Source organism: Sebastes umbrosus, chromosome 18 (genome assembly GCF_015220745.1).
Source record: "Sebastes umbrosus isolate fSebUmb1 chromosome 18, fSebUmb1.pri, whole genome shotgun sequence".
NCBI classification, from domain to species: Eukaryota; Metazoa; Chordata; class Actinopteri; order Perciformes; family Sebastidae; genus Sebastes; species Sebastes umbrosus.
The window spans coordinates 713,374-726,826 of record NC_051286.1 but is presented as its reverse complement, the minus strand read 5'-3'; the positions used below and the strand labels follow the sequence as shown (position 1 = coordinate 726,826).

General features: G+C 40.4%; 1 protein-coding gene and 1 long non-coding RNA gene across 2 annotated transcripts in view; one reads left to right on the top strand and one right to left on the bottom strand.

Annotated features, from left to right (window-relative positions):
• Positions 1–654: 654 nt before the first annotated feature.
• Positions 655–2,733, bottom strand: LOC119477206. The gene is made up of 2 exons (XR_005204196.1): positions 2,453–2,733; positions 655–831 (listed from the first exon to the last, which is right to left on the bottom strand). It is a non-coding gene; the product is annotated as an uncharacterized LOC119477206 (long non-coding RNA).
• Positions 2,734–3,907: 1,174 nt separating this feature from the next.
• The window catches only part of aig1 (androgen-induced 1 (H. sapiens)), a 21,258-nt gene continuing 11,712 nt past the window's right edge, over positions 3,908–13,453 (top strand). The window contains exons 1-2 of the mRNA XM_037751163.1: positions 3,908–4,165; positions 11,720–11,875. Of these exons, the coding sequence (XP_037607091.1) occupies positions 4,025–4,165; positions 11,720–11,875 (297 nt within the window). The 5' untranslated portion in view covers positions 3,908–4,024. The remainder of the gene's footprint in view (positions 4,166–11,719; positions 11,876–13,453) is intronic.

The window sequence follows — 13,453 nt, the reverse complement described above, 5'->3', positions numbered from 1 at the left end:
GTGTAGTGTGAACTAGACATCAGTCGACTAACACTCAACATCATTTTGTTGAGTTGATTTAATCGATAAATCTGTAAAACTGAGTTTCTCCACAAAGAAGCACCACTTTAAATCACTTTAAGTTGCTTGGAAATAAGTCCTTCATCATAAATAACTGCTTATTGACTAAAGAAATCTTAGTGGACTAAGATTAGAACGACATGAATGAAAGAATGAAACGTACAACATTTATTCTGGCGACTGGGTTGCTCCAAAAATATTGGAAATATTTTGTGACTTTTGAAACAGTCATCTGTAAAAATGCAAAAACACTGAAGCTAAACTAGGAGACATGTAGAATTTAGCTGATTCTGGAGCTGCTGTTTAAACTCAAACACTCATTTCTATTACTTGACTTTCAAGTGTAATTGTCGTGACTCTGTGAAGAGAGTTGCAGGTCTCTACCTCCTCCAGCTTTATTAATGTGGATTACAAACAGTGATGGAGTTACTGCGGTTCTACCACGTCTGGATCATCAATAAAACCGCATCGGTGTGTTCTTGGCCCGAGCTCTGCTGACTGGCTCGCAGTCAGAAACAAGATAGTAAATATAAAGTCAATATTTTAAAAGGTGCACTCACACCGATCTGACAAAAAGCTCTGAGACTACAGATGAGCTGCTGCTGCTGAGTCCCCAAACTTTAATGGAAGTGCAGCTGTAAATCACTGCAGCACTCTTCTGGATTGACTCAAAACACGGAGACAGTCACGGTGAACTGGGATGGACTCTTTGTAGAAAGTTGTTGTTGCAGACGTCAATCAGCCAGAGACAGAGAGTGGCAAGTTTTTAACCTTTCAAAGTAGAAAAAAGTTGTTAAAATGTGTAAATATAAGTCTTAAGTGTCTTGTAGATGTTACCAACAGACAGTGAACAACAGTGTTAAAGGGTCAGTTCATTCTAATCAGAAGTAACCTTTTACTTTATCTGCAGTGTTTCCAGCCGTATACATTCTCACCACTAACTATCTTTACTTTTCTTAATGTCAGTGCAGCTTTTCACTCAATGAAACTGTGTGTATTCTTGTTTGTGATGAGTATAAAACACTGATTAGATAAATGGTTTCAATGCTAATGCACCAGGACTTACAGCTTTAATCCATTTCTACTGGTTCCACCTCGTGCTGGGAGTAGACAGTAAAGACGCTGTGTTTAGAGGTATAAATCCCATAATGTGTTGCAGAGCATACTGTATAAGTTATCTACATTAGCTCCTCTATATAAACCATGTTCTTCTATAAATACTGTTTATTCATGATGTGAGAGGACACCAGACATTCAGCAGTAGTATAGCCCAGTTAGCATGATTCAGTTGATCTGCAGCTCAACAGGTTTAATTGGTTAAATGATCACAGCAGTTCTTCACTACACGGTGAATGTCATGGTTGAAATCTTTACAGTCTTTACATGTAGCCTAGATGTCTAAAACAAAAAAAAGAATCTGAGATTTAGAGAATAAAGTCATAACTTTACGAGAAAAGAATTTCGCAATATTACGAGAATAGAGTCTGAAGTTTACGAGAAAAATATAATATTATAAAGTAGTAATTTTATGTGTCATTTTCTTCTTTTCTTGTAATATTATAACTTTATTGTGTAAATCTCAGATGTTTTTTCCCTCAATGTGGCCCTAATACTCCGTAGTACATTGTCTCTTTGGCCCTCACTGCATTAGACTTATATTCTATATACTGAGACTATAAACTGAGTTACCTTCATCACAATGATCACATGTTTTGCGTCTCCAGACAGATTTTCTTTTTCTTTTTTAGCCTAAAATGGCTCTTTTGATAGTAAAGGTTGCTGAGCCCTTTACTAAACCTAACTAAGTCGTTTTTGTCACAGAACTTCTGTACTTAACTTACAACCCTTCCGGTGTAACCTCTTCTGGTTTGGCATAACTTGTCTTAACCACGATCTTTTCCTAACTCAAACTAAGTAGTCTTCTTGCCTAAACCTAACCAAGTCGATCTTTTCCTAAACCTTACGTGTTTTATTTTCTGTTGCCTAAACCTTATGAAGTTGTTTCCTGTGAAGACGGAAGTTTATTTTGAAAAGACTGGAGCGTAAATTGACGCTGGACATTGGTAGGAACGAAAAATGAGGAATAACTTTACCTAACATCTCATACGAACCGTTGTATGAGGATACGTTGATTTACATGATAAATAAATGTATTATCATTAAAACACATTTCAACTTGTCATCTGACGCCAACATAGAGATGTACAGAACACATGTCGTTAATGTAAAGATGTAAAGCGGCCTGCAGCCTGACTAGCTATAAGTCACAATGCACCTTTAACCTGCAAATAAAGAATTCCTTCCGTAGCACGTCTTGAAACACAATTACACGGTTATTACACGTGTGTGATGTAAAGTAGAGCTGTGCGTGTGTACATCCATCCATAAAAACCTGCGAGTGCAGAAAACAGCGATGCACTCCCTTCCTGGGTAGCAGCTCAGCGTCGCCATGGCAACAGCATCACCTCTTTCCTCTCGCCTGCTGGAGATCTTTTTATAATGTCTATCAGCTTCCTGTCTCTCTGTCTTTCTCTCTTTCCCTTTAATTCACTTCATTCCTAATTCAGAAGCTGTGTTATTATCATCAAACTGGGTTCCTGTTTCTGTCCAGAACAACGTAGACAGAAAAATAAATGTGAAGTGTGAACATCTGCGCAGCATTCAAATGTTTTAGATTTAGAATTTGAATGTCAACATTCTGTGGAACACAAAAATACGTCCTGTATGTAAATCTGTTGGACTAATATCTGTAGGCTACGGACATTCTGTTTATACGTCATACTTTGCACATCTTCTGTTAAATATGTTTGCACACCGTTCACGAACAGTTCTCTCATTTTAAAACAGGGATATTTTCACATTTTGAATGTATTTTTTTTCCTATTCATTATTCATGTTTCTTGACTTTTGCAGCACTTTGCTTTTATTTATATCTTTTAACAGTTTATTATTTAATTTTATTATTAACAGTTTATTATAAGAAAAACAGTTTACTTTATTTTTTATCAACAATTTATATAAGAATAACAGTTTATTATTTAATTTTATTATTAACAGTTTATTATAAGAAAAACAGTTTACTTTATTTTTTATCAACAATTTATATAAGAATAACAGTTTATTATTTAATTTTTTTAAAAACAGTTTATTATTTTATTTTATCATTAACAGTTTATTATAAGAATAACAGTTTATTATTTTATTTTTTATAAACAGTTTATTATAAGAAAAACAGTTTATTATTTACATTTTTTATTAACAGTTTATTTTAGGAAAAACAGTTTATTATTTTATTTTACAGTTTATTATAACAATAACAGTTTATTATTTTATTTTACAGTATATTATAAGAATAACAATTTATTATTATATTTTACAATTTACTATACGAATAACAGTTTATTATAAGAATGAAATAACAGCTGAATTAAAATGCAAGTAAATAATTAAATGAATAAATAAACGTGTTTATTGCCCAACCAATACTACACTGTAATGACAGCTGAATATTAAATATATACTTTATATAAATGTAGTGTGAGGCAGTTCTGTATACTACATGCAGTACATACTGGTAGTACTGTGTAGTACAGAGTACAGCCGGATATACTGGTAGTACTACATACAGTACATACAGTACATACAGTACATACAGTACATACAGTACATGTACTGTATGTACTGTATGTACTGTATGTACTGTATGTACTGTATGTACTGGTATGTACTGTATGTACTGTATGTACTGTATGTACTGTATGTACTGTATGTAGTACTACCAGTATGTACACTGACCCCCCCCCTCCTCTTGCATCATCATCATAACACGGAAGCAGCAGCCGGACGGATATCGGGGTGACACCAGCAGAGCAGCAGGCTGCAGACAGACAGACAGACAGACAGACAGACAGACAGACAGACAGACAGACAGACAGACAGGCAGGTGCACCGTTAGCAGCTCGTCATGGCGCTGATCCCGTCGCAGGTGCTCCGGGTCGCCATCCTGCTGTCCTACTTCTCCATCCTCTGCCACTACCGAGCTCTGGACATGCCGGCGCACCAGACCTACGGAGGCAGCTGGAAGTTCCTCACCTTCATCGACCTGGTCAGACTCACAGCCTTCATTATACTACTGCTATCATCAAGTTAACGGTCGGTGCACGGTGCACCGGGATGTGGTCGGTGTTCCGGTCCCGGTGCTTCATGAGTTCACCGTTAACCAGAGAGCAGCTCAAGTCGCTTTTAAAGCCTCCATCGTGGTTACCTGGTGACGTCACGGTGTTGTGGTGCAGAGTGACCTCCTGATACAATGTAGCAACGGTCTGTTATACCTAGCAACGGTCTGTTATACCTAGCAACGGTCTGTTATACCTAGCAACGGTCTGTTATACCTAGCAACGGTCTGTTATATGTAGCAACGGTCTGTTATACCTAGCAACGGTCTGTTATACCTAGCAACGGTCTGTTATACATAGCAACGGTCTGTTATACCTAGCAACGGTCTGTTATACCTAGCAACGGTCTGTTATACCTAGCAACGGTCTGTTATACATAGCAACGGTCTGTTATACCTAGCAACAGTCTGTTATATGTAGCAACGGTCTGTTATACCTAGCAACGGTCTGTTATACATAGCAACGGTCTGCTAACCGTCTGTTATACCTAGCAACGGTCTGTTATACATAGCAACGGTCTGCTAACCGTCTGTTATACGTAGCGACGGTCTGTTATACATAGCAACGGTCTGTTATACGTAGCACCGTCTGTTATACGGTCTGTTATACGTAGCAACGGTCTGTTATACATAGCAACGGTCTGTTATACGGTCTGTTATACGTAGCACCGTCTGTTATACCTAGCAACAGTCTATTATACGTAGCAATGGTCTGTTATACCTAGCAACGGTCTGTTATACGTAGCATTGGTCTATTATACGTAGCAACGGTCTGTTATACCTAGCAACGGTCTGTTATACGTAGCAACGGTCTGTTATACGTAGCAACGGTCTGTTATACGTAGCATTGGTCTATTATACGTAGCAACGGTCTGTTATACGTAGCAACGGTCTGTTATATCTAGCAACGGTCTGTCATACGTAGCAACGGTCTGTTATATCTAGCAACGGTCTGTCATACGTAGCAACGGTCTGTTATATCTAGCAACGGTCTGTTATACGTAGCAACGGTCTGTTATATCTAGCAACGGTCTGTTATACATAGCAACGGTCTGTTATACATAGCAACGGTCTGTTATACGGTCTGTTATACGTAGCAACGGTCTGTTATACATAGCAACGGTCTGTTATACGGTCTGTTATACGTAGCAACAGTCTGTTATACATAGCAACGGTCTGTTATACCTAGCAACGGTCTGTTATATGTAGCAACGGTCTGTTATACCTAGCAACGGTCTGTTATATGTAGCAACGGTCTGTTATACCTAGCAACGGTCTGTTATATGTAGCAACGGTCTGTTATACCTAGCAACGGTCTGTTATATGTAGCAACGGTCTGTTATACCTAGCAACGGTCTGTTATACGTAGCAACGGTCTGTTATACCTAGCAACGGTCTGTTATATGTAGCAACGGTCTGTTATACCTAGCAACGGTCTGTTATACCTAGCAACGGTCTGTTATACCTAGCAACGGTCTGTTATACGTAGCAACGGTCTGTTATACCTAGCAACGGTCTGTTATATGTAGCAACGGTCTGTTATACCTAGCAACGGTCTGTTATACCTAGCAACGGTCTGTTATACCTAGCAACGGTCTGTTATATGTAGCAACGGTCTGTTATACCTAGCAACGGTCTGTTATATGTAGCAACGGTCTGTTATACATAGCAACGGTCTGTTATATGTAGCAACGGTCTGTTATACCTAGCAACGGTCTGTTATATGTAGCAACGGTCTGTTATACCTAGCAACGGTCTGTTATATGTAGCAACGGTCTGTTATACCTAGCAACGGTCTGTTATACCTAGCAACGGTCTGTTATACCTAGCAACGGTCTGTTATACGTAGCAACGGTCTGTTATACCTAGCAACGGTCTGTTATATGTAGCAACGGTCTGTTATACCTAGCAACGGTCTGTTATACCTAGCAACGGTCTGTTATACCTAGCAACGGTCTGTTATATGTAGCAACGGTCTGTTATACCTAGCAACGGTCTGTTATATGTAGCAACGGTCTGTTATACATAGCAACGGTCTGTTATACCTAGCAACGGTCTGTTATACCTAGCAACGGTCTGTTATACCTAGCAACGGTCTGTTATATGTAGCAACGGTCTGTTATACCTAGCAACGGTCTGTTATATGTAGCAACGGTCTGTTATACCTAGCAACGGTCTGTTATACATAGCAACGGTCTGTTATACCTAGCAACGGTCTGTTATATGTAGCAACGGTCTGTTATACATAGCAACGGTCTGTTATACATAGCAACGGTCTGTTATACCTAGCAACGGTCTGTTATACCTAGCAACAGTCTGTTATATGTAGCAACGGTCTGTTATACCTAGCAACGGTCTGTTATACATAGCAACGGTCTGTTATACATAGCAACGGTCTGTTATACCTAGCAACAGTCTGTTATATGTAGCAACGGTCTGTTATACCTAGCAACGGTCTGTTATACCTAGCAACGGTCTGTTATACATAGCAACGGTCTGTTATACATAGCAACGGTCTGTTATACCTAGCAACAGTCTGTTATATGTAGCAACGGTCTGTTATACCTAGCAACGGTCTGTTATACATAGCAACGGTCTGCTAACCGTCTGTTATACCTAGCAACGGTCTGTTATACATAGCAACGGTCTGCTAACCGTCTGTTATACGTAGCGACGGTCTGTTATACATAGCAACGGTCTGTTATACGTAGCACCGTCTGTTATACGGTCTGTTATACGTAGCAACGGTCTGTTATACATAGCAACGGTCTGTTATACGGTCTGTTATACGTAGCACCGTCTGTTATACCTAGCAACAGTCTATTATACGTAGCAATGGTCTGTTATACCTAGCAACGGTCTGTTATACGTAGCATTGGTCTATTATACGTAGCAACGGTCTGTTATACGTAGCAACGGTCTGTTATATCTAGCAACGGTCTGTCATACGTAGCAACGGTCTGTTATATCTAGCAACGGTCTGTCATACGTAGCAACGGTCTGTTATATCTAGCAACGGTCTGTTATACGTAGCAACGGTCTGTTATATCTAGCAACGGTCTGTTATACGTAGCAACGGTCTGTTATACATAGCAACGGTCTGTTATACGGTCTGTTATACGTAGCAACGGTCTGTTATACATAGCAACGGTCTGTTATACGGTCTGTTATACGTAGCAACGGTCTGTTATACATAGCAACGGTCTGTTATACGGTCTGTTATACGTAGCAACGGTCTGTTATACATAGCAACGGTCTGTTATACGGTCTGTTATACGTAGCACCGTCTGTTATACCTAGCAACAGTCTATTATACGTAGCAATGGTCTGTTATACCTAGCAACGGTCTGTTATACGTAGCATTGGTCTATTATACGTAGCAACGGTCTGTTATACGTAGCATTGGTCTGTTATACGTAGCAACGGTCTGTTATACGTAGCAACGGTCTGTTATATCTAGCAACGGTCTGTTATACGTAGCAACGGTCTGTTATATCTAGCAACGGTCTGTTATACGTAGCAACGGTCTGTTATATCTAGCAACGGTCTGTTATACGTAGCAACGGTCTGCTATAAAGAAATTACAGACTGCAGAATGCCGTGATTGACCAATCAGAATCAGGTATTTAACACAGCTGTGTAATAAAGTTAATCGTAAGATGTTTGGTCGTCTTAAAGCGTCTTATTCAGCGTTCGGTTGCACTCAGCTCCTCACTCTCATGTCACTTCTGGTTGCAAAAAAAACAAGATGGCGACGACACCAATGCTGAACTGGAGGCTTCAAAACTGAAGTCCACAAACCGATGAGCGTCGTCACGGTGACCACGTCCACTTCTTATAGACAGTCTATGACTGTTAGACAAGATAACTTCATCAGGATTAACACATTAATCCTCAGATTGCTTTCAATGAACCAAATGATCTGTATGAGAATAAAAAGTATTATTTGATCATTTTAAATGAACATGATTCAGGATCAAACCAACCGATCAGATATCAACAGAAAGATCAGCAACAAGATCTTTATATCGGTTCTTTATTATCCTTGTAAAAGCGTCTGTATGAATCAGAACACACTGAGCCTCGTAAAGTAAAGACTTTGAACTGTAATGACCAGAGAAAACTGGAAGAAGACTCACAGTCGGCCCAAACAATGAACACATACATGCGTTCAGAGAGGAGCAGCTCTATTAGAGACTGATTCAATTAGACATTCATCCACTAACATAGCATGTCAGCTTCAGCAGTAACCGCTCACAGACAGTTAAAGCAGAGAGAACAAGATAACCATTGTCGACACGCAGCAGAAGGTCAGCTTCTCTTCTAATGGTTTAAATCAACGTACGCTTTTTATTTCTGTTTATTACATCAGTCATTTATTCTTTATTCTTGGAGTTGTTGTCACGATACTCCAATTTCTAACTTCGAAACAATAACTACAAAAATATAAAATAAATATGTACTGTTGCTCAGTACATATTTATTGTTTTGGTAGTGTGGTTTTATTTTATTCATGTTTTATTTATTTAGAATATTTTAATAATAATAAATAATTAAAAGCTCGTTGCTCTTTGAAAGGGTGCATTATTATGCTATATTATATAATATCAGTGGCATAAAATGGTCTTAAAATGACAATAATATTGTTTATCGCAATTATTTTCTGGGACAATATATCGTCCAACAGAAGCAGTTATGGTGACGGGCCGAGGAGCGATGCTGTCAAACGCTCTGCGAGGCGTTCAGAGGGTTAAAAACACAACGTCGTTTCTGTCATCGCGTTTGGTTTTCCTGTTTTTTCACAGGGCATCGGCTGTAAAGTGTAAATGAAAACAAAACAATTATACTTACAATTATAATTATGTATCTAATGAAATATTGATTGATAATAGGCCTGAAAGGATATTAAACATGATGCTAGTTTTGGTAGCCGTGGTTACGTTGAGGCCTGTTTAAAGGTGAAGAACGTACCTGTGAGTGTGTTTGAGTGAGAAACAGCTGTGTCATATTTTCCACATTAGACCTCCACCTCCTGGTTAACTGTGCTGTTAATGACCCAGCAGCACCGCTGCAACATCTGGATCTAAATCATTCTGTGTGTGTGTGTGTGCGTGCGTGCGTGCGTGCGTGCGTGCGTGCGTGCGTGCGTGCGTGTGCGTGTGTAGCCCTGCAGATACACTAACACTGAAACACAGACATGATAGCTATGAGATCCATTTCATTTGATTGTGATTGATTGTGTGTTCAGCTCAGAGCCTCACCGCTAGCTGAGTTCTCATAGAAACCCATTCTTTATGTAGCGGGCGAGCTAATTTAGGTATCAGACTAACATTTGCGCTGACGCCCACACACCCTTAAGATAAAATCATTCACACACATCAAGTAGGGCACCAGCTAAACACGCACATATAACTGGAGGTGAATCAGCGTCTGATAGCTTTAAAGCATAAATGCGTCCAGCCATCCAGCCGTCCAGCCGTCCAGCCGTCCACACACCCAGCGGGGGACACCTGATCCTCCCAACGGGAGAAGAGAGGAGAGGAGGAGAGACATCCTCTCCTCCTCATCTCTCTCTGGAGAAGAAGGTCAGATCCATCATCGTGAACATATCGATGGGAGTGTTTCATTACACGGAGAGAAGGAGGGTAAAAACACAGAGCTGCTTTCCGTCTCTCTCCACAGTTCATTTACAGTAACAGCTCCGTCTCAATATGAGCCTTTCAGATTCATGATGTGAGGGAACTACTTATTAGGGGTGTGTGTTTCTATAATCATGTACAGTTTAATCTAAATACAGTGTGGTTTTCATTTATTCCCCTGAGGCCGGGACGTCCAACATCTAACATGTAGGAGAAAAACAAAGTTTAAGATCTGATTATGGAAATCCACATTCCTGCACATTAACATTATCAAACACCTTAAACATGTTTAACTACATTCATCATCAGCAGCAATAATAAGAAGAGATACTTGATGGTCATCTCTGAGTTATTAACGTTCCTCAGTGACCTCACATCCCACGCCGTTCAGATAATAACCGGTGACGTATTCTGAATTCTTTTCCGTTTTATTCAGATATGATCGATGTTCCATCGCGTCCAGATATTTAACAGCAGCAGGTGCGGCGGGGAGAGCTGACTTGAAACGAGTGGAACTGTCGAGGTTGTGTTTTCAATGAGTGAAGTCAAGTACAGGATCTGTTTGGCTTTCAAGTGGTTTAAGTTTGAGGACACTGTTGCTAGGTGACGACTGGCAACACAACGGAAACGGCTTTGCTCCGTTTTAAAGACGGAAAGTGATTTTGTGTTTAATAGATTTCAGTATTAAATTCAGTAAAAAGAGTCAAACACCCCAAAAAACTGAATGTTCTTTTATTTAAATTCAAATCTTCTATTGAGGTTTCAAAAAAAGCTCTGAATGTCTGTTGTCATATTTTCTGACGTTATGTTATCGTGGTTATCTAAATGTAATTTATGGTGCTGTTAGATGCTGTAAGACCGCCTCGTTAGTACAGGTGCGTTGTCTCTCTTTGTGTGCAGCGAGCTGGAGAACAAACAGTTTATTGACCTCAGAGAAAATGTTGTTTTTCAAAAGGCTAAACGCCGACAAATAACTGTTGACTTTTAGACTTAACAACGCTCCAGTTATTGGAGATATTTGAATGACTCGAGTCAGAAACAAGCCGACGCAGCCGCTGGAATCTAATTCTACAAATAGTAATAATACTACTAATATTAGTGTTTATCTGATCTTTATCTGACGCTGTGCACAAATACCGGCTTTAAACACAAGAATTCAAATGTCAATGATATGAACGAAGCTTTGAACTATTCAGTACAAAGAATGATTAAAACATTTTAAACAATCTTCCATCAGGGCTCTGCAATTTAAAAAAGAAAGCTTTGTAACTTCTATGTCGAAGCAACAACATTAGTGAAGGCAAACAAATTCACCCTCAAAGACGTGTGACGGAAGATGAAATGATGCACACGGCTTTATGACTCCAGTTCATGATCGTACATTAACAATAAAAAAAGGATTCGGTTTATGGAGTCAAATGTGAGAAAAGAAAAGGAGTTCCAGGTGAGATCAGTGAAAGCCTGAGCTGTTATACAAACACAGTACAGGTACACGTGGCCGTGCACGGTTTGGCTGTGTGCGGTGAATAAACAGTCCATTGGTCGTATTTACGTAACAAACTGGTTCTTACATGCTCGTCTCAGAGTGTGTCTCCAGCGTGTTTTCCTCCTGAGGACGTTGTTGACGTGACGTCGGGTTAATGTGTGAGATTACTGCTGAAGTAGAGAAAGGAGAGGCGGGTTATCAGAGATGTGGACGCATCACATAATGCAGTGATTGCAGTGCAGTTTCTGCTTTAATGCGTGGTTCCTCTCTCTGATCAGCTCGTCTTCCTCTCTTCTACCTCTCTGAAGTGTTTGAAGACGTGTCTCTGACCTCCCCCCCCCCCCGTCTCTCTCTCTGCAGGTGATCCAGGCGGTGTTCTTCGGACTGTGCGTCCTGATCGACGTGTCCAGTCTGCTGACTAAGGGAGGCGACAGCAGGGAGCAGGAGCGCCAGCTGAGGAAGCTGATTGGCCTGAGGGACTGGATGATGGCAGTGCTGGCCTTCCCCGTCGGAGCGGTGAGCGGATGGATGTGTGCAGCCAAACACACACACACACACACACACACACACACACACACACAGTAGCCCGGGGAAGGATCGGCCCGGCTGGCAGGAATCAAAGGCTTCAGTTTATGCATCAGCAGCAGCAGCTCTCTCTCTCTCGCTCTCTCTCTCTCTTACTACCTCTCTCTCAAAAAGCATTTGTGAAATCAGCATGTGGTCGTCCCAAAGTGTCAACAGAGCTACATTTACACTTGGCTAGTAAAAAAATAGCCACATGAAACAGTCTGGACATCACAGAGGAATCCTCGTCTTCCTCCCCCTATCAGTGACCGGACCTTCAGGTCTCGGTACGACAAGAGAACCAGAGGTCAGCAACCTGCGTCTCTTCAGCTCCTCTCCAGCAGCTCTCTGTGGATGTTTAGAAATGGAAATGAATAACTGTTTTTTTGTTTACATTTTCATTTTATTGATCATTGTTGTAGGTCTAGGGTACGACGGTACGACGGAGTATTAGGGCCACATTAAGGGAAAAAAAATAAATCTGAGATTTCAAGAATAAAGTCAGAATATTATGAGAATAAAGTCATAGATTTATGAGAAAAAAAGTTGGACGTTTTTCTCGTAAAGTTTCCATTGGGGAAATCTCAGATTTGTTTTCCCTAAATGTTGCACTAATACTTTTTTTGATTTTTTTTTTTGCCTAAAACGTCTCTTCTGATAGTAAAGGTCGCCGACCGCTGGACTAGAGAATCAGGTCTTTATTTAGATGCTTGTCTGTCACATGAGTTCAGTTAACCAGAGGCTCTCTCTCAAACACACATCACGTTTGCTCAACGGCAACAGTAAACTATTCAGCTGAGTTATGTAAAAAGACTTCCTGTCAGCAGACGCCGTTTAACGAATGTGGGAGAGAGAACGAGAGCGAGAGTAGAAGTGATGACAGTTGAAGGTGTTTTTTCTGTTCAGACATTTAAAAAGTGCTCGTACATTGTGAGGCGTTAACTCTTGTGGGCGTGTTGAAACACGTTAAACTGTAACAGCGTGATGGTTGTTGGGGTTTATCTGACCTCAATTAATGATCAACTATTGTACGTATGTGTGTTAAAATAAAATGCAATCCAAAGTTAATCTACAACAAATTAAAAAATGAGTTTATAAAACTCACCAAAAGGTGTGTTCAGTAGCTGCTGTGGAGCTTTAATGTTAAATAGCTAACTAGGACTCATTCCTGCAGCTCTCTATGCGCTGCCGTTGACAACATGGGAGGTTCATACACTGTATATAGACGCAACTCAAGCGCTATACTCGTCCTTTGTGCCGTAAATGAAACCACAAAGGAGATCGCCACCCGGTGACAGACAGAACTGCAGAGTGGAAGCGAGGCTGATAGGGAACCAATCTACACCCTGATGGTGTCACTATTCTACAGACAGCCACATCGTGCAATCAGCATCTACTCCATAATGAGAAGTTAAGAAACTAACTGTGACTAGAACAGAGGAAACAGTGTGGAGTCGTCCTCTGTTGCTTCAGACAGCCAGACTGTGACCTCCGTCTGATCCTCAGGCTGTTTCTCACAACGCTGGCACA